At 45.9% G+C, this 27,421-nt stretch overlaps 1 protein-coding gene across 2 annotated transcripts; it reads left to right on the top strand.

Moving 5' to 3' along the window:
- Window positions 1-455: 455 nt before the first annotated feature.
- On the top strand, window positions 456-26,427 carry SLC13A5 (solute carrier family 13 member 5). Of its 2 annotated transcripts, XM_084651051.1 has the most exons (12): window positions 456-613; window positions 4,382-4,510; window positions 6,478-6,614; window positions 8,559-8,773; window positions 11,065-11,236; window positions 12,427-12,549; window positions 13,248-13,460; window positions 15,385-15,506; window positions 16,224-16,342; window positions 18,379-18,540; window positions 22,159-22,296; window positions 23,486-26,427. In XM_084651051.1, the coding sequence occupies exons 1-12, from the start codon at window positions 509-511 to the stop codon at window positions 23,612-23,614; spliced, it is 1,764 nt and encodes a 587-aa protein (XP_084507177.1). In that variant the 5' UTR covers window positions 456-508; the 3' UTR covers window positions 23,615-26,427. The 2 variants fall into 2 exon arrangements, with proteins under 2 accessions (XP_084507177.1, XP_084507178.1); XM_084651052.1 differs by lacking the exon at window positions 6,478-6,614 and having other exon boundaries at window positions 524-613.
- Window positions 26,428-27,421: the final 994 nt, after the last annotated feature.

The raw sequence follows: 27,421 nt of genomic DNA, 5'->3' as shown, positions 1-27,421 counted from the left end.
GGGGGGCTGTCAATGGCTCGGGGGGGCTGAGAGTGGCTCACGGGGGGTAGAAGGAGGCTGTCTGGCTCACGGGGGGGGTGGACATGGGGCAGCGGGGGGGGGCTGTGAGTGGTGGGGGGGTAGAGGGAGGGTGACTGGCTCACGTTGGGGGGGGGCTGGACGTGGGGCAGCGGGGGGGCTGAGTGGTGGGGGGGTAGAGGGAGGGTGACTGGCTCACGTTGGGGGGGGGCTGGACGTGGGGCAGCGGGGGGGCTGAGTGGTGGGGGGTAGAGGGAGGGTGACTGGCTCACGTTGGGGGGGGCTGGACGTGGGGCAGCGGGGGGCTCCCTCTGGTGGCAGCGGCCGCCGGCACTGAGGTCGCCGCGGCGCAGTCCGGCGGGGCGGGGGGGGCGGCCCGGCCCGGTGTATTTAAACCCACCCTCTGCAGCCAGGTCCCTCTCACTCGCTGGCTGCCCGCCGCCGCCGCCGCCTGCCGCTGCGCTGGGCTCGGACCCCCCCTTGCCGGACCATGGCCCCGCCGTGCCTGAGACCCCTGCTGAGGTTCAAGTCCTTCGCCGTCCTCTTCTGCACGCCGCTGCTGCTGCTGGCGCTGCCCCTGCTCGTCCCCACCAAGGTAAGCGGCTGGGGGGGTCCGGATCGCTAGGAGCTGCCGCCTCGGGACCGGCCAGCCCGGGGCGGGGGGGGGGGTTCAATGCACAGATCACTTTTCGCTGCTAGCAAAGCCCAGATTTCTCCGGGTTTCCCTCCGGGAGAGGGACCCCCCCTTCCCCTTTGTTAATTGCACCAGCGATGCCCAAGGGGATGCTGGAGTCTAGGGCTGAACATCTCCTGCTTGCCCCCCCCCCCATTTCAGCTCGCTAGCGCTATGGGGGCTCCCCCTGTTGCTGCTCCTTGCCCATGCCCGCGGGGCTGGCAGGGACTTCAGACCGAGCCGGGACCACAGCCCGGTTGGGGCCACGTTTTCACAAGCGCCCAGCATCAATCCAGGGGAACAAGCTGCATCCCTTCCACCACCAGATGGGACTTCTGGCCATCTGGCAGGGGGTGTCCTCACTGCGGGCATGCCAGCTCCCAAGTTATCTCCCAGTCCCTGTGCCACTGCAACCTTTCATTCACTGGAAGGACAACGGATGGATTTCTGCCGAGAAATCCGGAGAAGGGTTTGTTTAAATAAATCCAATCAGTTGACTCAAACAGTTCAAATGGTGGGGGGAAAGATTAGTGGTGGTGGTTTTTCACCTTTTACTTCCTGAAATGTAATTCCTCTTTGGGTGATCAGGTTAGTAAATGTAAAGTTTTAAGGACTAGATTAGGATCACTTGCAGGGTAGCCCTCAAACAAACACAAACAAACAAAAATGGTATTTATGTCCCAGGCTATAGCTCAGTCTAGGCAGTAAATGTTACAAAAAGAGCCTCTGAAGTAGAATGAATGCAGACACAAACTGGTTATAAGAAACCCTGCAGTGCCAGGATCTGGCTCACCCACAGACTCAAACATGAAACGTGCCATTTTTACCTTTGTTGTCCTACAACTTTGATACCAAGTTTTTGATCCACAAAGACATTGTTTCAAGTTTTGGTCCATGTATGTTGGTTTTTGTCAGAAGCATCCGCCTCCTCTCGTGGTTAGACCTGGCTTTACCGCTGACTTGCTGTGTTGACGCCTCTGTGCCTCAGTTTTCCCATCTGTGAAACGGGCATGACACAGGCATGTTATGAGGTTTGATATTTGTAAAGCGCTTTGAGATCCTCGCATGAAAAGCTATGTAGGTGCACACCATTATTATTAACTTGTGAGAAGTAAAACATTGTGCCCGATGATTCACTGCTGTGTACCCTGGTGTAACTTGATTTCAGTGGAATCGTGCTAGTGGCTTTTATCTTTTTTGTCTTTTTGGTAAAATCTGAAACCCATGTTTGCAGCAAATATTAGAGTCTGGCATAGCTTTTAGGGTCTGGTCTAATTATAATGTGACAACTATTCATTTTTGATTGACCTACATTGCTCGACATATTTTAAACTTCAGAAAAACCTCAGGCATGTTTGTCAACAAAAAATGCCACCCCTTCTGGTTTACCTGTCTAATAACAGCCCTGCCTTTTGGTCAGCTTGAGAGACTCCAGTGGAAGAAAAGGAGGACGTGTGGCACCTTAGAGACTAACAAATTTATTTGAGCATAAGCTTTCGTGAGCTACAGCTCACTCCATCGGATGCTTATGCTCAAATAAATTTGTTGGTCTCTAATGTGCCACACGTCCTCCTTTTCTTTTAGCAGATACAGACTACATGGCTGCTACTCTGAATCCAGTGGAAGAGAAATTCCTATGAGTTGGGGTTGGGGAGGGACTTCACTGATGTGGTTTAAAGATTAAAAGCTCTAGATAGATGGTAAATATTGTAGGATCAATGCCAAAGCTTGTGATAGGGCTGTGGTGTGCAAGAGTAGCAATACAGACTTCAATAAAGAAGTTTGTAATTATAAAATTTATAATTTAATGACAGGTTTAATGAGTGTCTAGTGAGGTATTTTGTATTCCTCTGAAACATGTCATCTTAACAGGAGCTTACAGGATTGCATAACAGTTTACTAGAATTCATCAATGATCACTTTCACAACTGCCCTCCAAGAGGACAGATTGTTATGTTTTCTGTCCCTCTTCAAAGAAGCAAAACCAACATTCTACAGTTATTAGTGGTAATCATGACTATATTTTTCTAACCTTAGCGTTTGCTTTTCAGTTTTCTAAACCGGACTGTGCTTGAATTGGCTGTGTCTAGAAGAGTTAATTTATAAGCATTGTTGTCTTTTTGAACTTTAAGTAAATTATTTACTCCACATTCTAGTGCTTCTATTGTGAAATTTGTTCAAGAGTAGTAATTTCTTTCAGACCCTCACAGCTGTTTCTGTTTTTCACACAGTGGCCAAATGCAATCACATGTGATAAATTCTAACACTTAGCTACTGCTGCAAAACCTAGAATCACATTATAAAGTCCTAGAAACCCTAATTAAGTCTCTTCCCTTGATATCTCTCCTGTACTGTAGCCTATGCAGAATTGTTCTTTACAGAGCATACTCAGTAAATAACCTCCTTCTATCTTGATAAACATTTCCAATTGCTTGTAAATAACATTTTCTGCTCATATAAAGAGCTTCTCAGCAAAAATAAGCAACACATGCCTGCTTATAAAAACACCTTATAGCACATTTGTGAATATCAACTTCCTGCCTGTTTGTTTTGCCCCCCCCCCACAAAAAAATCCTTAAGACCCTACAAACTGTTATTATAAACACAAGCAAATTGTGAACTATGGAGCATTTACACCTGAACCAAAATAATGTTTACAGTCAGTTTATGAATACTTACTTCTCATAAGAAAATTGAATTTACAAACTCTAGCATCACTAGGCTATAAAAATGTCTCAACAACAGTTTAACTGGACATGGTCAGAGATTTCTAATCCAGACAACCCCCATGTTAAGAAAACATTATCATTTCAGAGAAATAATTTAATACCTATAATATAATGACCTTCAGTCAGATGAAGAAAGATTTTTCAAGGGACTACTAGCGATTTTTGGTATCTCAATTGTCAGGCGTCCAACCTGAGACAACTTAAGGAGGCCTTATGTTCAGAAAGGCAGCGTCGGTCCTGTGAAAATCAGGCCCCTTTTAAGTGTCTTAAGATGAGCACCTGAAAACAGAGACATCCAAAATCATGAATCGCTTCTACACATCTTGGCCCGTAGGCATGGAAGCTCCTGCTTGAATCAAATGCCAGTATGACAGCTGAACATTTAAGTTAGCCATATGTTTGCATTTCTATGGAAATTCTGGTTTTTCCACCCGCTCAGCTTTGGCCTGCAGTCCTTGTGCATTTAAAATGCCCCTAGCTTTGCCCATGCATTGTTTTCCAGGCCAGGCTTTAGGATGTGATGTGAATGTTCACTTAAGCTAGTTTCTGAATAACTGATTGAGCTGTAAAGATCAAATGTCTCTTTCAGGATTTGGCTTCTTGTGGAGATGGCCTGGAGCCAATTAAATCCAATGGGGAATTGCAGGTATTTGGCACCACTCAGGATCAAGCCCAAAATTCACTTCAGGAGTGAAATCCTGGCCCCATTGAAGTCTGTGGCAAAACTTCGATTGAGTACATTTTTGCCTTTACAATTTAGCAGATTGTACCAGCTGGGTGTCTAAGACTATTTTCTTGGAGAAGAAAACAACACTCCTATTAAAAAGCTCTTTTCCCTCCCCTAAGAGACCACTTGATTAGAGCGCTGCCATTTATATCCTGGGATCTACTGGGAGACCCTCTGCATTCAGCTACTCACTTGATTTCCTGTCGCTTAAACCCTTGTTTGCTTGTATTATAGGAGGCCAAGTGTGGCTATGTCATCATCCTTATGGCTGTGTACTGGTGCACAGAGGTCATCCCATTGGCTGTCACAGCTCTCCTGCCTGCTATATTATTTCCGATGTTTGGAATCCTGGAGTCTAAAAAGGTAAGGATTGATTCTAGGTCAGCCTAGGTTTACTCATAAACTTCAGGGGCCCAGACCATCTTAGACCAGCATACTCCAATGCACCAATGTTTCTGTGCTTATCACATTGGCTGAGTTGCTTTTCATCATGAAGGTAGCACTGATAATATCACCTTGTGTGGGTTACACTGCTGCCCCTAAGTTCTGATGCAGGTCAGGATCTGGATAGGTTTCATCTCCGTGCTGGTTTTATTGAGAAGATTTGAGCTGGAGTGAGTCAAATCCTGGAAGCAAGTTTTTAAAACGACATTCTAGCAATCGTATGCAATGTAGCTGTCTCGGTCCCAGGATACTAGAGATACAAGGTGGGTGAAGTAATATCTTTTATTGGACCAGCTTCTGCTGGTGAGAGACAAGCTTGCCAGCCAGACATGTGGCTTGAATGCTTGTCTCTCTCACTGACAGAAGTTGGTCCAATAAAAGATATTACCTCACCCGCCTTGTTGTTCTAGCTATTAACATCCCCTCATCTGTATATATTGGACATAGGATTCTTTTTCACTTCCTACTCTTAATGGTCATGTGGTGTTCCTGTGTGCTGTTAAATGACCACTGTGCTCTACCCTAGAGGTGGCTGCACTTTGTGGTGAGTGAAGGGATTCCTCTGTATATAGTTTGTAAAGTGCTTTGGAATCCTTTGAGATGAAATGTACAACATAAGTCTGATTGCTTTCTTCAAATTATTATTTATATTACAATAGCACCTGAAGGCACCCACCAAATTTGGGGAACCATTGTGCCAGGTGCTGTGTAAACACATGGTAAGTGGTAGCCCTATATCTGAGGGGCTTCCAATCTAAACACACAAGATGGATGGGGAAACAGAAGCACAGAGAGGTGAAGTGACTTGCCCAAGGTCACACAGGCAGTTCCTGGCAGAGCCTAGACCAGAACCCAGGCCTCCTGGGCTGGGACTCAGTGCTCTATCCCCTGGAGACACTGTCTTTTTAGAACAAGCTCTACTGCATTTTGTAAGGAATTGTTGCCTTTCATAGTGAAATAGGTGTGCTGCTGGACACATATTGGACTCTCCCACCTTAACATCCATCCCCTAAAGCTCTTTCACATGCCAACCTCAATACTCAGCAAACAAACTTGATGGTGAAATTCTACAAAAAGATACAAAACCAACTACATGGTGTGGATTGTGTCCTTCTGTAGTAGCTGGTCCAAACATAGGAGAATAACCTACTACTGCTGCCACCCATGGAGTTATTCTTTCAGTGGTAGAGATCTGTGCTTTGGTGCTGAAACTCCTGAGTTCAGACTTCTGAAAAGCCAAGGGATCATTTCAAAAGTGACTCCCGATCAGGGACTCATACTTTGGGAGATCTTAGATGCTTGAGACAAGATACTTTTAGCAGGGGATGTATGTAACATGCTGCCAAAGAGTGTGCTGTGTCCTCCTTTAGTAGCTGATTGTCATAGAGGATAACAGCCTACTACTTTTGCCAGCAAATGGGCATACTACTCGAGCTGGAGTGGTGGAAGTCTGTGTTTTGCTTCTGAAAGTGCCGGGTTCAGGACTTGCTGGTGACCTGTTGGGGTAGGATTATGGGGCTGATTTTTAGAGGTACTGAGTGACCTTCTGGGCCTTAACATCTCTGAGAATCAGACAGCATACGTGCAATACTTAAAGCTACTATACTTCTTATAGTACATGTGAGCAGTTATTTATATTTCATTAGCATCTAGTGGCCCCAACCATCAGAGGCCCCTTTGCGGTAGGCACTGTGCAAACCAGATAAGAGACAGCCCCTGCCCAAAGCAGCTCAGCATCTAAATAGACGAATGGAATTGAGAAAATGTACAGGGTTTGCTCCTGCTCCCACTGACGTCAGTGGGAGTGGAAAAAGGGCCAGAATACCTTGGCTGTTGACAAACCCACTTGTGAATCAGACACTGATAGGCAGTTCCTCTCATTGCAGGTGTGTATGCAGTACTTGAAGGACACCAACATGCTGTTTGTTGGGGGGCTGGTTGTGGCAGTAGCCGTGGAACACTGGAATTTGCACAAGCGCATTGCACTGAGGGTCCTGCTGATCGTCGGAGTGAAGCCCCCACTGTAAGAGGCCCTGTTACACCTGCCTTTCTATCTGTCTGTTATCTGGAGCAACCAAGCTTAGCAGAAGCGTCTTCAGATGCCAGGAGACGAGGGGGAGAGCGTGAGAACTGAGTCACACAGAATGAAGGCGACAAAAGCCTCAGTTGTTTCACTTCCAGAGGTTGTGTATGACCGCAGGAATGATGCAATGTTTGAAAGCCCAGGATGGCTGCAAAGGAAGACGCTCATCATTCAGCTTCCATTGAAGTCAATGGGAGTCTTTCTGTTGAATTAATGGGAGCATGGTTCTGTTCTACCCTAATCTGTACAGGTTCTTTTATTACACTCCTCACTCTAGTATCTGCTCAGGCCCTTAGTGCCTTGGTCAGTGTGGGTTTCAAGTGCCCAGTGAAGCTCCTAATGCTAGGTGTTCGCATTTCCCATTTGGGGAAACGGTGCCCTTGGATTGGACGTTCGGTTCCTGTTTGAGTTTGACTCTTTGGGGAGCCAGAGTAAAACCACCACAAGCAATAGACTAGAGGTCTCCTGTAGGCCCAACCTGGGCCTGAACCAGACCCAAGCCCACCTTGAGGGGGCTAAGTCATTTTCCGACCTGACCTGACCCTTCCCACGAACCTGAGGCAGTGCCGCCATGGGTCAGCAGGGTGGTAGCTGCATGCACTGGCGACTGCATGCCCTGCTCCTGCCGGCTGCCACCTGAGTAAGAGGTGCTGGACTCCTCCGCTCCTGTGGCAGCTGAGAGGAGCAGGCCGCGCAGCCACCGCCATGCCAGCCCCACAGGCAGGAGGAGAAGAGCTGACCCAAGCCTGAGCGGGTCCAGGAGTTTTCCCACCTGCCCTGCCCCAGATCCGACACTGGTGGTCCGGTCCCTGAGGGTTCAGGTTGTGAAGGGCTCTAGAACAGAGCTTGTAAGTGTGAGGCTGAATGCCCTGATATCCTGTTAAGGCTCAGATCCTGCCCACCTCCCACCCCCTATGGCTCTTAAGTCCCACAGAATTGTTGTGCGTGGGAGGCAGGCAATGGAGAGATCACCCAGGGGGACTGAGCTCAGCCTGTAAGCTGGGGAGCTGCCTTCCAGGGAAGCTCCTTCTTCGTCTGCACAGAGTGAGCAGAGGGCAAATGCATAAGCCCCAGAAGGGGCAAGGACATGCCCAGTGGGACCAGCACAGCATAGGAGGAGTGCAGGGGTAACCGCTGCTGCTACAGCCATGGGCAGTAATAGTGGCTATAAAGTGACTGTGGTGATGCTGCTCAGTCCGGGGGGTTGCGGGGATGGTTTTATTCCCCATGACACCGGCAGAGATCATCAGCACAAATCCCCTGTGCTCAAGACACCAGGATTTGGCCCCCGTATTTAATCAGCATATCCATGATGCCGAGATCCCTGTCGCCATTTTCATGAATGCCAAAAACCCGCACCCTGCTCCAGCCAATTATTAGCCGAGTGGAAGATGTAAGTGGGCCCGTTCTATGTCTTATTTACCCTGGTGCTGACGTTAGTGAGGGAGCAGCCGACACCACAGCTGTTCCATGTTAGCCAGGATCCACCTCCCAAGTCGAGCTCACAATATCAGAGAGTGCAATTTTCCAGATTTCCAACAGTAATCAGAAGAGAGAGAGGCAACCTTGCTTGTGGTTCGCTATTGTGAAATGGCTGCTTTTACGCTGGCTAAATAAGTGCTTCTCGCTAGGGCTTACATGACAATGGAGTTTCTCACAGGGATCTGCGTGGGGCTAACTACTCTGCTGGAGTGAGTCCAATGAAAGCAATGCAGCTGCACCAGCCAAAAATTGGGCAATGGTTTCCTTTTCTGGAACAGGTAGTACATGCCAGAGTGGGGCCTGCTATACAGGGTTGCATGGAAGTAGATTGCGCTGTCTGAAAAGCCCAGAAAAGCTTTCATGGTTATTTTTCTTTCCTTCCTTCTGTTTCTCCACATGCAGCCTGATGCTGGGCTTTATGGGAGTCACCGCCTTCTTGTCCATGTGGATAAGCAACACAGCCACTACTGCCATGATGGTCCCTATCGTCCAGGCTGTTTTGGATCAGATGAACAGCACAGAGCAAGACCGGACGATTACGGACCAGCCTAACGGGCAAGTGAATTCAGCAATCGAGCTGGAGGAGAAGAACGTTATGAGCCTGACATCTGTGCAGGGTAAGGGGCCTCCGAGCGGGCTTAATCAGAGTCTGTTTCAATTGCTGTATAAAAGCCTGATTCAGAGCCTGCTGACACAATGAAAAGTCTCATACCGATGTCACTGGGCTTTGGCCCAGGCCCTAGGAAAGCCAGGAGCGGTATCCAGAAAGAAACCCATTAAATACATTAAGGCCCAAATTTTCAAAAATGGCTCCCAGTTCTGGGTGCCTCCCAGCTTTGGGTGCTCAGCTCTCGACACCTGGGGCTTAATTTTCAACTGTGCCAAACACCCCTTCAACCTCAGTGGGTGTTCAGTGCCTCTGACAATTACAACCAATGGATAACATTTTCAAAAGCACCTAAATGACTTAGGAGCCGAAGTCCCATTTTCAAAAGGGATTTTGGCACTGAGGAACCTAAGTGTCATTGAGAGTCAAGGGGATTTAGGCTATCAAGTCATTGAGGTACATCTGAAAACTTTATCCACTCTCTTTTTGTTTTGTCCTTGATCAGTGGCCGTTTCTTTATGAAGCAAGTTACGGGGGAAATGATTAAATAATGAGAAACTGGTCCAGCGTTGATCGAACAGGAGCTGCAGCTTCTCAGTGAAGCTGAGCTGGTACTTGCACCCCCATGAAATGTATTGTCCCCCCTCATGGGGATTCTTTGCCTCTCCACATTTGACCGTCTCTTTCTTTGTATTTTGGGAATTTGAGACCCTGATCCTGCAATAGGCAGGATTTTTTTCTGCATAGGCAGAACCCTGCACCCTTACTGAGTCCTAATGTCTTCGCAGGCACAGAGGATCACCCATGCAGAGCTCATTATAGGATGAAGACCTAAAGTGCTTTTCAGGGGAGGAAGGACAGTCTACTTTAGGGGGTACGGCAGTAGATTGGGACTCGAGAAACCTGAATTTAATTAATCAGAAAGTGAATCAGCCCCAGATTCTGTCTGACTTTGGGTAAATCACTTTATCTCCCCCGTGCCTCAGTTTCTCATCTGCAAAATGGGGTTAGTACTTCCCTGCCTCCCAGGGGAGTTGGGAGGATAAAATCCATGAATGATTGTGAGGTGCTCAGATACTGTGGTGACGCAGGACATATAAATGCCTACACAGATTTCACTTGGTGCTTTGTAATAATGCTACCCATTTCTAACTTCAGAGCTGTTGTAATGGCAATAGATTTTATTTTTGTATTCAGTGACCCACTATTAATATGGGTGCTTAATAAAAAAAAAAAAAAGTGGGGTCAACTGGTCTCAGTTTCCATGGTGATTTCATGTCCAACAACATAATGTGTGTTTCCAGATTAGGTCCTCATCCACAAGAAGCAATAGGATGGACACAATATTACTAGAGCAAATACAGGCCTGATGTAAGCAGACACAACTCCATTGATCTTAGCGGTTCTACCAAGACTGAATTGGATCCTATGTTTTCTCTGGATCTATTGGAAGCCTCCAATGTTAGTTGTGGGTTTCTGCCCTGGTATGTGAATAGCACCATCACTGTAATATCTGAGCAGCTCCCAGATATTAATGAATTCACCTCACAACTCCTCTCTATGGTAGGGAAGTGTTGTTACTCTCATTATTCAGAGCAGGAAACTGAGGCACAGAGGGTATGTCTACACTGTATTGTAAACCCAGGTCTGTGTGACCCGGGCTTGTGGACTCAGAGTTTCCAAGCCCATGCTTGAGGGTCCACACTGCATTGTAAACATAGGTTTACAATTGCTGGACCCAGGTCGCACAGCCACACTAACATATCCATTCTCCACTACACAGACCTTTTGACTTGGGTCTGTGGCTTGACCTGTGTCCACACTGTAGAATGGCAGGTCTTGGACCAGCGTCACAGTGGAACTTGGCCTTTGACCTACCCCCACTAGCAGGGTCCTAGGACCTGGGTCTTGAGCACTTGCCGACCCGAGTCAGATTGATTTGTGTGTAGACGGAAGGGGCGTTTGGGCTCAAACCTGAGTCGGAGCCCAGGCTTATCATGCAGTGTAGACATGCCCAGAGAGGCAAAACAACTTTCCTAAGGTCTCACAGAAAGTCTGTGGCAGAGCCAGGAATCGAACCCTAATCTCCAGAGTCCCAGTTCAGTGCCATAGCCACAGGACCATCCTCCCTTCTCTTTGCCATGAGCATTCTTATAAAATGATATGCGGCTATAATCAACATAGCTTGGCATTAATTAAAATAAGAGGCATAGACAAATTGCAGCACCAAGAACATTGCCCCGGTTCTGAGCGTTGTCGCCACTGTTTTACGAAAGGCAAGTTCGTATTTGTTGTTTCCAGCCGTAGGTAATGGCCACGTTCCTGATGAACCCAAAGCTCTTGGTGATCGGGAAGTGAGGAAACGCATCAGTAAGGGGATGACACTGTGTGTGTGCTATGCTGCTAGTATTGGAGGAACTGCAACGCTCACCGGAACGGGGCCAAACCTGGTTTTGAAAGGCCAGATGAATCAGTAAGTTGTTCTTACCACTTCTCCTTCAGCCTCTTAAATGGTCTCACTCCGCTTTTTGACCAGCACAACTGAAAGTCTTAGTTGGTGGCTGCTGATGTTGGTTCTAAGAGTTATCTGTGTGTATGTCATGTGCTTTGCCTAATCATCTTCTGCTCAGGCACAAGTGAGTCGTTTGATATCTAAATCAAAGTTTCCCAGTCTGTCATTGTAGCCCGCTGGGTTTAAGTCTACACTGCATTGTAAACCCAGGTCTGTGGGACCCGGGCTTGTGGACGAGGTGTTTCCAGGCCTGTGCTTGAAGTGTCCCCACTGCATTGTAAAGCTGAGCTCGCAATTCCTGCACCCAGGTCTCTCAGCTGATTTCTGCTGGAGAACCAGTAGCCCCAGCAGTCAGTAGACCACTAGGTTTCAAAAATCCATCTGGCCCAAATGGAACCAGTAGAAAATGTGCAACTGATATTTACAATAGAGTCTCATCCATTACTGACTCTGAATGCAAAATTCCAGGCACAAAGTTAGAGACTGTTTTTAAAAATGTGTCCTAACTCTTTAGAAACTAAGAGACAAACATAGGTCCCATCAAAGTGAATGGAAGTTTTGTTGTTGGTTTCAACAGAAGCAGGATCATGCTTTAAATTCCTGTCTTCTTGAAGATCCCCTTAGTTCTAAAGAGTTAGGGGAAGGGAATGCTGAAAGCATAGGTGGTTGAGCAGATTTGTTGCAAGCAGAATATTGCCCAAGGTTTTTGATAGGGCACCTGTGGGTCTTTAAACTGGGTTTATGTAATACAGGTCCAAAATAGTCAAACCCAAGTTATTTGGGCTCAATAAATGGGTAGCTGGATGAAATGCAATGAGCTATGATATGCATGTATTCAGACTAGATGATCTAATGGTCCCTTGTAGCCTTAAGCTCTATGAATTATGAAAAATAGCAACGTGGGCTGCTGTGTGCAATTAATGTAAAACATTCGATAAAGAACAGTGGAAATTTCAGTCATGGCATTTACAGTCTGAAGTCCATGAGAGTCTCTCCACTGACTTCAGTTGGCTTTGGATGAGGCCCTTACGGGTGAGCGATGGATGAGCCCTGAGGCTCTTATAATATTCCAATTAGCGCATGTAGACGGGAGAATATACTCAAACAGTTTGACCTGGGTACAGAAACCATTGTTTGTTTTCTCTCTTCAGACTGTTCCCTGAAAATGGTGATGTCTTGAATTTTGCTTCCTGGTTTGGATTTGCATTTCCAAATATGCTTCTGATGTTGATGTTATCTTGGTTTTGGCTCCAGTTTTCATTCATGGGGTTCAAGTAAGTATAAAAATATAATGTTATGGGCCAGATCCTCAGCAGGTGTAAATCCGCTGTGAATCTGGCCCTCTTGGTTTGTCTTTTTATCATGAGATTACATGATGCCTAGGTCTACAATCTGGAAGCACAGTACTGTATAGACAGGGAATGACATATGTCACATAACATTATATCTTAGTAGAAACTTCACATATGTACAACCGTCTGTGGTGAGATTGAACTGTGCTTGTTACAACCACATTTGTAATTAGTGTTTGTTTTCTCGTAGAACCTAGAGTCCACAACTGAGGTTGAGGCCCCATTGTGCCAGGCACTGTACACACACTTAGTGAGAGACCGTCATTACCCCAAAGAGTTTATAATCTAACTAGGGGAGGGAAAAACGAGGCAAAGAGAGATGAAGTGATTTGCCCAAGGTCACACGGTAGATCTGTTGCAGAGCCAAGAAAAAATCTAGCTCTCCTGACTCCTAGTGCAGGGCCTGGCCCCCAGACCACACATCTCAGCAAGAGATGGTAACCAGTGGCAGCTATGTGCAAAGGATAAGACAGGGGTTCACTTTATAGCACACTGCAGCTGTAGCCATTCTAGGCGATAGGTAACATGGTTCTGCACCCTACATGGCGAGTGTCAAAGTGGATTCACTGGTAATTTTCTCTTGCAAGCAAATATTTACAACTTTTTTTTTTTTTTTTAAGTTTTAGGGAAATGTGGGGCTGCGGGATGGAAAGAACTGACAAAGAGAAAGCTGCTTTCAGTGTGCTCAAGGCAGAGCACCGGAAACTAGGCTCCATCTCCTTTGCTGAATTCAATGTCCTCATGCTCTTCATTCTACTGATTCTCCTGTGGTTTAGCAGAGACCCAGGCTTCATTCCTGGCTGGGCCACCTTCCTCTTCAATAAAGATGAAGAGTAAGTTTGAATCCTGCAGTGTTTTAGCTGACTTAGTTATACTGTATATGGCTCTACTCCCGTTTGATCCTTAGGGGCATTTAATTCAGATCCTGTCTCAAGTCACACATGGAAGTTGTTTGATAGGTCTGATATCTAGTTCTCGTTTGTTGCATAGCACCAAACCACCGGATAATTGACAATCTCTGCTCTGAAGAGGCACACCTAGCAAGCGGGCCACAGCCTAAGACTGGCACAGCCAGTGTGAGGGGAATTCATGCTGTTTGTGTCTCAATCCAATTTGTTTATTCATTTCTATTAGCCCTTCAATTTTATGAGTTAAGATCAGATTGAACATCATTTTAATATGCAGTAAATGTCATGTGCAAAGGAAATCTATCCGGCACCCACAAGAAAATTGACTCAGAGATTTGAAAGGCTTCTCCATCTTCCTCCTATGCTCCTAACCTTGCACCCTAGTTTTAAAGGGAAACATAATTAAGACCATTTCTTGCCACACCCCACCCGTGCTGCAGTGTTTTGAATTCATTTGGCTGCCTGTCGAAGTGTCTTTACTCATCTCACATGCACCAGTCTCACTTGTGAGCTGATGTTTATGATGATTTTGTTTATTAAACTGCTTGTTTATTATTGTTTGTTTAAAAATGCACCAACTACACTAAAGAAAATATATGCATAAGTGAGACTCTTTTCTTTGAAATATGAAAGAAACATGTTAAATATCTATGCCCTGGGTGTTGTTTTGAGGACTTGGTATTTGCTAGGGTATAACAGTTTTCAAAAATACATAAGTGACTTTGGAGTCTAAATCCATTTTCAAAAGTGATTTAGGACCTCCCAGCTTAGATGCCTAAGGGTAGGTCTACACTGTAATCGGAGGTGTGATTGCACCATGGGTAGATATACGTGAGTCAACTTTAATCTAACTAGCTTGGGTACCAATAGCAGTGAAGCCAAAATAGCTTGGACTTGGGCATAGCCTAGCTACCTGAGAAAGTACCCATGTACAACATGTGTTTCAGTCACACCTCTGATTGCAGTGTGGATGCACGCTAAATCCCATTGACCTTTAGTGAGACTTAGGGCTTGTCTATACTTACCATGGATCGATGCTGCGGCGATCGATCCACCGGGCGTCGATTTAATGGGTCTAGTGAAGACTTGCTAAATCGACCGCTGATTGCTCTCCCATCGACTCTGGGAGTCCCCCGGAAAAAGAAGCATTAGGTAAGTCGACGGGAGAAACTTGCAATACTCTAGATACTGCAGTAAGTCGACCTAAGCTATGTCAACTCCAGATACATTATTCATGTGGCTGGAGTTGCATAACTTAGGTCGACTTAAACCCGCAGTGTAGACCTTCCCTTAGACTTGTTAGTGCCCAAGTCACTCTTGAAAATGGGACTTCAGCTCCTTAGCCACTTAGTCTGTAAAGGAAATATTTTCAAAGGGCCTAAATCCAAGCAGGGTTCTAGTCCTGGCATTCATTCAACCTTTGACCTTTGGCAAGTTAATTAGCATTCCGTGCCTCAGTTTCCCCTGGATACTAGGAGGATGATAATTCTTCCCTACTTAACAGAAGTGTGGTAGAGAAGACACTTTGAGATCTTTCAATGGAAGGCATGACGGAATTGCAAAGTGATATTAAGTAAGATGATACAAATGTGGAGTTTTGCAAGTCTGGATATCAGAATCTGCAATATCAGGGTACAAAATGTTGCTAAATTCTTAAAGACCGATTAGAGAGATTGTACAGACAAAAGCAAAAAGGACTTACGGGTTACCATGTACTAGGACAATGGTATGGGTGTGTGCTGGATGGATGCCATGTACTGAGACAACAGTACACATGCTGGATGCGTGCCATGTCTTGAGACAATGGTGAACCATATCCTGCTAACCTGCCCTCTGCTTTTTCTTTTAGGTACGTTACTGATGCCAGTGTAGCTCTCTTTGTTGCACTACTACTGTTCATAGTTCCTGCCACTAAACCCAAATTCAGCTGCTGTAGTCAAAACAGCTTTAGCCCTGACCAGAACAGAGAAGGTAATGGAAGGAGAAATTGACAATATTGATGCTTGTCTTGGAGCTTCCCCCCTGGCCAGCCCAGCTTTGTGATTCTGTGGTGAGATCACAACTCACCGTGCTGAGATTGTGAAGCCATTCCTCAGCTCCCGCTGATGGTGCTAGAAGAAGTGCTCCTTTGTGACTTAGGGCTTGTCCGCAGGAACCATGAGCGTACTGCAGACTGGGGTGTAAATCTACCCTAGGCCAGCCTGCCATGTGCTGTCTGTGCAGACCCTGCTGCTGCATGCTAAATGTTCCCTAGTATACACTGTCCTACTCCTGTTTCAAAGCAGGGTAGATCAGAGTGCGCTGCGAAACTTTCAGTGTGTGTCCGCATGGAGCCTGGGGACAGTGCGTGTGCAAAAGACTAGTGCAGGGCAGATTCACACTCCAGCTTGCTGCAAACTAAGTGTTTGTATAGATAAGCCCTTAGTGTGTGCAGTTCCTGGGAGCTTAATCCCACTTAGTTACTGCTGGCATTTGACCATAACCCTTGTATATCACTGTTCACCTGAAATGGGCAGTTTTCTCACTAGCATGCCTGTCCTGGGCTATCGCATACACTGTGTGTCATTGGGTTTTAGCGCTTCCTTTGCACTGGGGTGGTAGGAAGTGCACATCCGAGTGGATAGCCTTGGAAAATGTAGGTGTCTTCATCTTCTCACAGCATTCTTTGCTCTGCTTTTATCTTTTTAGTGATGAAAGAGCCCTTTTTCCCAGCCCCGTTGCTAAGCTGGAAGGTGGTTCAGAGGAAGATGCCCTGGAACATCGTGCTGCTGCTAGGAGGAGGATTTGCCTTGGCCAATGGAAGTGATGTATGTCCTCACCTCTAGGCGCCATTGACTCTAAGGGTGACCTTTCTGCTCTGCTTTTTGGTCCCTTGTTAGTAGTAACAGGTCCAAACCAAAGCGGCATCTGAACCAATGCTTAATTTGTGCCAGGGCTGAGCCCCGCCACCTCTGGGCTTCATAGCCCCAGCACCACTGGGCTTGCTGCGTCAGTTATGAATGCAAACAAAATTGCTTGAGAGACGGCATCTCTTTCATTACAAATTAAGCACTGATCTGGACGGTAACTTGAACCATTTAGCAGCTCAGCCCGTTCTCTATTTATTAGCGTAATTGTTCTCTGGTTAGGATGGGTGTGCCTCAGGGATTGAACTCCAGGAGTTCAAGTGCTTCTCCAAAACACCTGAGCCTCCAGAATCTGCAATATTGATAGGAAATCTTCCTTGAGGTTTCCTTAGCACAAATAGCGGGAGAGCAGCCTTCCTTGTTGTCTATTGTCACCCCCAGTTCTACTCCTGGCCAGACAACAGAAGTGCAGCAATGCATCTAAGAGTTTCAGAGCTGTTCTGGATTTGTTTAGAAGAGATGTAAATCTTCATACTTCAGGGCATAAACCAAATACTTACTGAAGGGATTAAGGAAGCCTTTCTCTCTCTAGGGGCAGGTTACTCCATAATCATCCACTAGGGCAGTGGTTCTCAAACTTTAGCAACCTGAGGACCCCCATTTTGATTTACATTTTTCTGGGGACCCCAAAGCCCCCTGCTCAGCCCCAAGGCCTCACTCCTGCCCACCTCTTCCCACCCCCCCACTCACTCCATCCCCCCTCCCTCCATTGCTCGCTCTTCCCCACTCTCTCTCACTTTCACCAGACTGGGGTAGGGGGTTGGGTGCAGGAAGGGGTGTGGGTTCTGGGAGGGAGTTTGGGTGCAGGAGGGAATGAGGGGTGCGGGCTCTGACTGGGAGGGAGTTTGGGTGTGGGAAGGGGTGCGGGCTGTGTGTTCTGGGAGGGAGTTTGGGTGCATGAGGGGATGCGGGGTGCGGGCTCTGGGAGGGAGTTTGGGTGCGGGATGCGCTTTCTGGGAGGGAGTTTTGATGTGGGAGTGGGTGTGTGCTCTGGGCTGGAGCTGGGGTGCGGAAGGGGGTGAGGGGTGCAGGCTCCAGCCAGATGGTGCTTATCGTGGACCCCAGTTTGAGAAACGCTGCACAAGGGGGTTTCTTGATCCTTTCTTTGAAGTGTGTGGTAGTGACTGCCATCAGAGAGAGGACACAGGACTCGCTGGGCCACTGCTCTGATCCAATGTTCCAAACTTCAGAAAACATTCAATTCCGCTCTAGAAATAGGCAAGGATTTGCAAGAACCCTGACTCCATGAAACCTGTTCCACGCATCCCTGTTGAGATGGGTCTGATCAGAACCCCAGATCCTCAAACTGCCAAGCTTTGAGGAAGTTCACATACTGATCCCAAACTTTGTGGCTGGGCTGTCCTTAAATGATAGGCCAGACCAAAGCCCTAGATTGGAACATTGCCCAGGCATTGGAACAGGAGGATCCAAAGTATGGTGGTTTTGGACTGCATAGCAGAAAACCTTTGTAAGCCACTGGAGTTAATCTCTGATAGTATTCATGAAGGAAAACACAGTCAATCAATTCAGTGCCTTCAGAAGCCTTAGCAATTCTTTCAGTGATTCCTCTGAGCAATTCATTAAATGTTTGCAGTTGTGTGGCTTCCTTGGTCTCTGGTATAACTCAGTATTGAACTTCTATGTGGCAAAAATGTGAGTACTTTCTGACCAGAATATGAGGGAATAAATCCGACTTAATTTCCAACTGGCAGGGAATCTCTTTCATTATTATTATTATTTTATTATTTAAGAAAGATCACAATACCTGTTCTATAAATGACCTGGTTTGTTTGCTCTTGAATGATCTAACCACTAATGTCGATGGCGTGTTTTCATGTGTGTATTTGGATTTGGCAATACATTCCATGCAGTAGGAGCTACTATGGATGGCCTAGAGTTCTGTGTCTTCCTGAAATGCTCCTCTTGATTTTTGTCAGGCTTCTGGTCTGTCGAAATGGCTGGGTGATCAGATGACCCCATTGCATGCTGTCCCACCATGGGCCATTGCAGTGATACTTTCACTTGTTATTGCTGTCTTCACCGAATGCACCAGTAATGTAGCTACGGCCACCCTTTTTCTACCTGTCTTTGCGTCCTTGGTAAGATTTTTTTTCTTATTGGGTTTTCTCACTGCTGATCTGGAAAATTGATTTAAAAATCCAGGAAAAATTGATAAAGTCTTTAAAAATGGAACAATACCACATGTAGTGCCATAAGCCAAGGGACTTTGTATGCAAATAGGGTTACTCCAGAAAGCATCTAGCAAACAACCCATCAGATAGCAAAGCTGGCTCTAGTGCTGGGAAAAAAAAGGCCAGACTTGCAGCTCTGGAGTCCTTTATTTATCCACAGGATAGGTATCAAACAGGCAGCGGCACTGCAAACTTCCCTGGCACTGCCCTGCCACTGTGTATCAACCTTGATGGTCCAACTCTTGGAATGAGAAAGTAATTCAGCCTCCTTGGCCCCTCTCCTGAGATTGCCTATCAGGAGGCCAGTTAATGCCAACTGCAATGGTGGTTTGTGTGATGCGGGCACTTGTCCGCGGGAAAGTGGACTGAGCCACCAACTCATTTAAAATAGCTTACCCAACACCAGTCAGCTGGTGAGGATTTTTGGTCACTCGAGCTGTATTCAACCAGCAGCTTGGAGGTTAAAAGTCCTATCTTGCATCCCCCCCTATGCGCTCGGGAGTCCCCACCAAAAACATTTCACTTCTTTAGTCTTTCTTTCAGGGGCGCATCACTGAAGTCAATAGACCCTAAACACAAGCTTAAAATTAAGCGCGTGTGAAGTACGTAACCGTATGCATATGCTTAAGTGCCATTGAAGCCAATAGGGATAGACTTAAGCATGTGCATAAATGCTTTTCTGCCTTGCCTTAGAGAGGGGCATGTTTAGTACTGAGGGCTTGGTTTTTCCATTGCCTTGCACCTTGTATGCTCATTTACCCCTGTGCAAAGTGAGTATAAAATGTGTGTAAAGCCCCACTATTCTGAGTTTAACACTTTACCCCCACTTTGCACAGGTGTAAATGATGACCCAAGGTGTAGGGCAATGGGGCCTTGAACCTCGACTGTATATAGTTGGTGAAACACTTTAGGATCTCTTGGGATTACAAATGCCATGTACATGTAAAATGTTGTTTTTCTCTGCTGTGACAGTCTTCCTGCAGGGCTCTAGATTTTTTTTTTTCGCCTAGATTTTTGTTCTCCTTTGTTAAAATCCAACACTCTTCATTCATTTCCTTGGATGTTTCAGCCATCTCTGTCTCTTTTGCTAGAGCACTGAAGACAAGAGCATCCTTATAGGGTTCATTGCGCCATTTCTGCAGAACAGAATATTTTTAAACTCTAAGACGACACACAAGGAGAGGAATAAAAATGGTCACAGCCTTTTTTGAGCAGAGTTGGCACCACAGCAAATAGATAGTTTTTTCTTTATTTGTAAAGAGTTTTAGTCTTTTCTTTTAAGTAAAATTATCCTGACCCAGGCTGCTTAGCTGGCAGTGACTTAAATTGACACACAAGTTCTGGGGACTGGAGAATCCCACAAAACAGGCATAATGTTTAAAGTCTTGCTCTGTGAGCCTAGTAATTACAATCAAGTCCCTGTGTCGCTCTGACAAACCCTCTCAAAGTGTTGGTAGAGATCAAACAAAAGAACTCCATGTACATTTGACCAGAACCCCAAATTATACCATGCAGAGGGGGAAAAAAAGCATCAAGTATCTGCATCTGCAGTCAAAAGTGAATTGTGAAGTGAAATAAAGCAGCCATGTAGCAAGTCGCGTTTAGGAGAAAAAATTCCATGTGTGGGAATGTAGAAGTTAATGAAACCTATCCAGTGTTGTCAGCTCTGTAAATACAAAACTGGAGAGAATACCTAGAAGATCCAAGAGGACAGAGCAGAGCTATAACTAGGAATTTCAGCGTCCAGGGCGAGCAAGCATATCTGTGCCCCCCTGGGTTTTTTTCCGGCATTTCTCCACTCCCACAGCTTTGCACCCTGGGCAGCTGCCCTGCTCACCCTGCACTGGTTACAGGCTTGGGACAGGCATTGTATATGTTTTATTTAGAAGAGGTGGACAGTAGTAAAATAAGAATGTAAAGCCAGCATGAGGAATATGATTCATCAAATGCATAAACAGCTTTTTAAAATACAACAGATATTAAATGGTGACGATGGAGATACTTAGTTGAATGCAATTTCAGGACAAGTGAAACCTGCCTTTTCAGAATTCATATAGAGTGCGATTCAGTGTATAGTGAAGGAATAATGAAATTTGGCACTCTTTGGACCAGATCCTCTTCTGGCATAAATTAAAGCAGCTTCACTGAAGTCTGTGAAGTTACACAGATTATACCAGCTGAAGGTCTGGACCTCCGACCTTCTTTCCAAACCTCACAGGGAGGTCGTTGAGGATAAATACATGTTAAGGGCTGTTATAAAGTGAACTGTCACCAATTGTCCTCCATGTTCACTGAAGGTAGGACAAGAAGTAATGGGCTTAATCTGCAGCGAGGGAGATTTAGGTTAGATAGTAGAGAGAACTTTCTGACTGTCAGGGTAGCTATGATCTGGAATAGGGTTGCAAGGGAGGCTGTGGACCCTCCATCATAGGAGGGTTTTAAGAACATGGACAAACACCTGTCAGGGATGTTCTAGGTTTACTTCGTCCTACCTCAGTGCAGGGGGCTGAGACCTTTAAAGGTCCCTTCCAGCCCTACATTCCTAAGATTCTATGACTGTGAGGCTCTCAGATACTATGCTAATGAGGGCCCTATAAGTACCTCAGATACATAGATAGAGCACCTTCAAAGGGCTTTGAAAACGTTATGGAGCCAAATTCTGCCCTCGGATATGCCTGTGCAGTTGCCTTTGGATTGGATGGGGAATTGGGTGCCCCACTAAGGGCAAAATTTATTATTCTTGTAGTGCCTAGGAGCCCCAGTTGTGAACTAGGGCCCCATTGTGGTAGGTGCTGTTAAAACATAGACCAAGAAAATTTAGCCCTAATCCTTTACCTTAAACCTCATAAATACCCCATGAGGTAAATAAGTGTTTGTTTTTACATTTTATAATGGTATCCCCATTTTACAGATAGGGAACTGAGACAGAGTTCTGGAGGGCCTGATTTTTCAAAGGTGCTGAGCACCTAGAGCTCCCATGACTCCAGCTTAAGTGGTGGGTGCTCAGCAGGTCTGAAAATCAGGCCTTCAGGGTGGGATTTTCAGAAGAGATCAGTGCTGGCCTAGAACCACCCCCCTTGAAGTCAGTGGTGAAAAGCCCATTGCCTTCAATGGGAACTGAGCTAGGCCAATGCTGAGCACGTCTTTAAATCCCACGCCAAATGACTTGCCCAAAGACACAAGAGCCTGTGCCAGATCCAGGATTAGACCTGAATACTTCCTATCATCTAGTCTTGCATTCAAACCATTAACCCATGTCCCTCTCTCTGGAAATAGGATGGGAGCCTTGACCCACATCGATAACGTGCAGTGTGCAATACGCAGGTCTGGTTAGAATGACTTTTTTCTGTTTAGTGAAGCAGTCCTTTGCTATGAGAGGAGTCCAGTGCGTCATGAATATACTGTTCAGAAGTGACTCATACGGGGGGATGAACAGACCTGCTGTGTCTGTGGGATCTCACAGGCTTTCTGCCGGCTTCTATTTCTGAACAGCACTAACTCTACGTCTGGTCTGTTTTCCCCCAGTCGCAATCAATCGAGGTCAATCCCTTGTACATCATGATCCCTTGCACTCTCAGTGCCTCTTTTGCCTTCATGCTACCTGTGGCAACACCTCCAAACGCGATAGTGTTTTCCTATGGTCACCTCCGGGTTTTGGACATGGTAAGATGATGACGACGATTCCCTGGTCATTTGCCTAAGCTTTCCATTACCCTCTTCCGTAAATAGCATGGATGTCGCCTAGTTTTATGGTCCTGCATTTCCAAAGTTCCCTTGGCTGTCGAGGGAGACGTGTAAACAACCTCAGCCTCAATGCTACGGCCCCATTTTGTGGTCGCGTTGTAATAGGAACCCGCATGTAAAAAGCCGTGGAGCTTCGCTCCAAGTAATTGCCATGCAGGATAAAATTGCTGATTCTGCAGTCTGTCGTTTCGTCTTTTATACGTACAGGGTAAAACTGTGCTCACTGCAACCTCGCTGCCTTCAATAGGTTTGCATCAGCGTCACAAGGGGCCTGATCCTGTGCCCATTGTGGCCAATAGCAAAACATCCTCCTCCAACGTGAGTAAGATTGATCCTGCAATTGATAGGGTGCAGGCGAACTGCTGCACCATGCAGAGACGTACTGAAGTCAATGGGGCTCTCTGCAGTCCACCCATGTGCACCGATGCAGCTGTGCCACTGTAAGCTCGCTCGTGTAGCCGCTCTACCATTGGCTTCATTCCTCCAGCCCCTGCAAGTGACCGTTGCTATGTCAGTGGGAGAAGCTTGCCCGCTAACATAGCACTGTCCACATCAGCACTGAAATCGGCATAAATTATGTCACTTAGCCAGGGTGGCTAATTCACACCCCTGAGCAACATAACATGTCAACTTAAGCTGTAGCGTAGCCATGGCCTCATTGTGGCAGAATCCGGCCGTTAGCCAATAAAATGCATCTTGTTTGACAACAAGGTGGGTGAGGTAGTATCTTTTGTTGGACCAGCTCCTGTTGGTGAGAGAGAAACAAGTTTCTGAGTTAATCCAGTAAAAGATATGACCTCACCCACCTTGTCTCTCTAATATCCTGGGACCTACGTTGCATACAACAATGGATGCTATCTTGTTTCACAGTTTTTCAAGAGTCCAAACTAATTACAGAGCTAAGAGTTTGCACCGTGTTCCATGGCAGTTCCATTTACGGAAGAACACCAAACAGCCAGCACAATGGTTCTTTCTGCTTTACTAGGATGAAGGGTCTAAGAACACCTTCAAGTTTCTTCATTGTGTTTATGCTCATGAGTTTATGCTCAGGTCTTCTGAGACTCATTTGTGCTGGTGTGTGTTTTTTTTTTTTTATCTTCCCCTCCAGGCTAAATCTGGAATAGTGATGAACATTATTGGAATCCTCTGCATCACTTTGGCCATCAATACCTGGGGACGTCCCATGTTCAGCTTGGACACGTTCCCATCCTGGGCCAATGCCACAGCTGGAAAGTGAGCAGTGAAGAATTTATCAGAAAACCCAAAGGAACCCTAGTACTGTTTCCTCCTTGCCCCACGTCCTGTCTAGAGCCTTATCAGCACCTCAGATGCTGGGTTAGGATGAATGCAACCTTCTGAGGTTTAAATTTCAGGTCAAATGCAAATCAACTCATTCCAGCCGTGACTGAGCCATGAGTGCTGCTTCCAGACAGCAGTCTGAGGAGCTGTGTCCGTGTCATGCCTGTGATCTCTGCGTGCAAGATGGGGATGTAGCTCAAGATTTTACTTAACTTTATTAAATGGAAGAGAGGCTGTGCTGCTAAAAAAAAATGACTCGAACCTCCATGTAACTAGTGTGCATTTGGAAATCATTAGCATCGGATGCCGCGTACAGTCTGAGGCCTGCTGCAGTTCCTTAACGTCCTCCAGTGTCCGCCAGTCCGTAGCCACACCAAGCGTCCCCGGCTGTCGCTGGCAGGCTAATGCAGGAATGGTTCATTTAGACTGGGCTCAGCAGTGCAGTGAGAACTATTCCTTCCACGTACAGAGCCAGCAATGTTCCCTGAGGCCTTGTCATCACTCCCAAATGCTCACAGTGGAGAGTTGGGTTGACTAATACCAGGCTGACTGACCATGACTTGGCATCAGGCAAGGCTGAGTCATGGTCAGCTTCATGTTGGTGCAAGTTGCACTCAGAAGTATGTGTGGTTTCAACAGGGCAAGTACTTTCTTAGACAATGTGGAAGTGATCAAGATGGACAGCAAGACTTCCAGGTGTGGTCAAACCTCCTGGATTAACCCTTTAAGTGCCTACCAGCAGAGCGCTAGTTAACTCTTTAATTCTGGGGTGAAGACAAGGCTGGAAAGACCAGCTTTTAAGTAGGAACACGCTTCCAACTTGTATCAAAGCATAGCAATAACCAGAGAGTGAATTTAAAGCTATTTGTGGACTGAGTCCTGAAATCCTTAAGCATGGATCCCTGTAGGACTGGGCCCAGGGGCTCCAACAGCAGTTTTGTCTGACTAAGGTTCTGTGTATAAAGTGTTTTGTAACACCTGGTTTATAACTGGAATAGCACTATGATTTCTCTCAATTTTTCTGAAGCAGCTGGTGGCAGACAGCTACAGATGTGTCTGGCCATACTTCTGTGCCAGTGTCATGGGGAAGGTTTTAATTTAGTATTTGGAGACTAAATTACTGGAAGCCATGGCCACATGGTCTAGTGGAATGGCCACAGGGCTGGCTGCCAGGCACCTCCTGAGTTCTGCTCCCAGACTCACTATGTGGCCTTGACCACATCACTTCATTGCTCTGTGCCTCAGTTTCCCCAGCTGCACAATGAGGATAATGATACTTACCTACCTCACAGGGGTGTTGTGAGGCTTAAGAGCCCAACTCCTGCAGCCCTGGGAGATCAGCCTGAATAAGGGCTTCAGGATTTGGCCCCTAATGAGTTAATGTATGTAAGATATTAAATGTTGTTGTTGTTTTGACTTTCTTTATAGAACTGGAAAAAATAATTAATTATTGCTTTGTCTTTAAAAACAAGGAAAATATTTATCCACAAAAACCTCCGGTGTGGGAGCAAGAGGCATGTCCTGAAGGGAAAACACTTTAATAATTTAAATTAATTGTCTAAGGGTCTGATCCTTTAAGGTGCTGAGCACCCTTGGCCCCACTGACTGCAGTGAGAGTTGCACATGGCCTCTCCAAAGGACACACTCAGCATCTCAGGTAGGGTTGCCAACCCTCCAAGATTGTCCTGGAGTTTCCAGGAATTAAAGATGAATCTTTAATGAAAGGTTATGTCATGGGATCAAACCTACAGAAATACGTCCAACCAGAATTGGCAACCCTAGGCTTAAAGAGTCTGTAGTGTGGCCATGGGCCCAATGCAACCTGGGTGGCCCTCTCCCTATAACTGCAGGGTGAGGACAAAGCAGATTATCTGTGGGGTTCTGTGGCTGGTGAACGTCACCAAACAAGCAATATCTGTCAATCTGTTAAGGAAGATCCCAGCCCAAGCAAGAAATATTATGATTGTGGGCATCTGATCAACACTTGTCTAAACAGATACGTAAACTCAATGAAATCAATGGGTGTTTGGCACTTACCTTGCTCAGGTGCTTTTGTAAATCCCACTTTGTACCTGTCTGCATCTTTTGGTGCCTAAATCCCTTTGTAAATCTGGCCCAATGTGCCTGCCCTGAGATGCTGATTGCTCTCAACTCACAGTGACTTCACAGGAGCTGGTCCAAGGACCTTTTTGCTGGAGAGTATTAACTCACAACTCTCATTTTTGACTGGTAGGATGAGAGCTGGGTGAGACTTTCCAGTCAATTTGGTGACACCAAAACTTGAAGCATTTCAAGTTTTCAGTTTGAAACAACTTTTCCTTTCCAAACTTTCCTTTCTTTTATTTAAAAAAATCAAATAAAATTGGGAAGAGTTTGCAAATGGACAAAATCAAAACAAAACCTTTCCTGTGACCCAGAATATTTTTCATGACTTTTCAAAATTTGCCCATGAGCTGAAAATAATCATTTTATTCATCCTGCTGTAGCTGGGATGTAAAATCTGGTAGCACTAGAATGCTAGGGCTAGTTCTTAGTTTTCCTGTCTAAATTAACTGAATTAAAAACTTTGCTCTGAAATGTAGGTTTCTGGGAAGGGCCTTAACTTAGTCATTCCCCAACTCTGTGTGCGGGAGTGAGCTGCGGGGAATTTTCATAAGAAGAGGAAATGAAGTTGTTACTGGAGTTCTCATGTCAGTCAGGGCATCTTTTTCCTATATTGCTGCAAAGTTGAAATTAAACTTTATTTTCCTATATGGGCATATAAGACTTTTTTTATCCTGGGGGGGGGGTGAGCAAGGGGCAGGAGGAACATATAGATGTGAAAAGAAAGAACCTGGTTTCAAAGGGTTTGGACCCTTTTTATTGTAATCATGGAGTCCTCTTCATACATGTCATGGTCCTTTTAAATATCCACTCTTTTTCTTTCTAAGGCAACTTAAATGGAAAAGTCACAGGATTTGAACTTGCCAAATAACAAGTGGGTGGACTCCATCTTCTTTCCAGCATGGCTGGTTTTTCTTGTTACCCAACACAGGGCTTGATGACATTGCATTACACTCCATTGCGTTACGCTGTATGTTGTGTCGGGGCACTGAAATCAGTGGAGGTAAATGTGGGCGAGAATCAGCCCCAGGGCTGATGATCTGGTTTGTGGGAAGGGGGGCCAGAAGAGGAATTCCAGGCCTCGCCTGGACTAGGATTTCAAGATGTGGTGTTAGTGTGTTAGCTGACACCCGCTAAAAAGCAGTGTAGACTTCAACACATGCCAAACTGGTCATGTTGAAGCCTAGCCCCAAGATGGGGCTTAAAATGGGAGGAATTGCCTCAGACACATGAGTACCCTTAATTGCTGAATGCAAACCTTACATGAAGGCTTGGCTTACTCTCCGGTACATATGTCAAGGCTGCCCCCTCTTCTCCAGATGGCAAAATTAGTGGCTGATAATCCACATTTATACTGATCTGAGCAGCCATATAGGAAAGGAATTTTTATTTTGTGCCTTTCTGACACCCATATTTGTGTTGAGTAGTACCTTGTTTAACAAGAAATACCATTCATTTCAATGAGATGACCCCATACAGTAAGGTACTATCTAATCCAAGTATAGGTGTCAGAATCTGGCCTTGTACAATGTCTCCAGTGTAATAGGCACAAACAGGCTTTTCTTCAGCCTCAAGCATGCGTATCGTCTTGTTCCAGTGCCTTGAGTAAATATATATTGGCAAAGCAAGGAGAATTGCACTC

Source organism: Lepidochelys olivacea (genome assembly GCF_965140295.1).
Source record: "Lepidochelys olivacea isolate rLepOli2 genome assembly, chromosome: 17".
NCBI lineage: Eukaryota > Metazoa > Chordata > Testudines > Cheloniidae > Lepidochelys > Lepidochelys olivacea.
The sequence above is the reverse complement of the archived record's forward strand: the minus strand, read 5'-3'. Positions and strand labels throughout refer to the sequence as shown.

Excerpts from the sequence above, each read along its gene's own strand:
- SLC13A5 (XM_084651051.1), top strand. The coding sequence starts at position 509 with ATGGCCCCGCCGTGCCTGAGACCCCTGCTGAGGTTCAAGTCCTTCGCC. Across the intron at positions 12,550-13,247 it reads TTTTCATTCATGGGGTTCAA|TTTTAGGGAAATGTGGGGCT; the intron begins GTAAGTATAAAA and ends TTTTTTTTTAAG. Across the intron at positions 15,507-16,223 it reads CCCTGACCAGAACAGAGAAG|TGATGAAAGAGCCCTTTTTC; the intron begins GTAATGGAAGGA and ends TTATCTTTTTAG.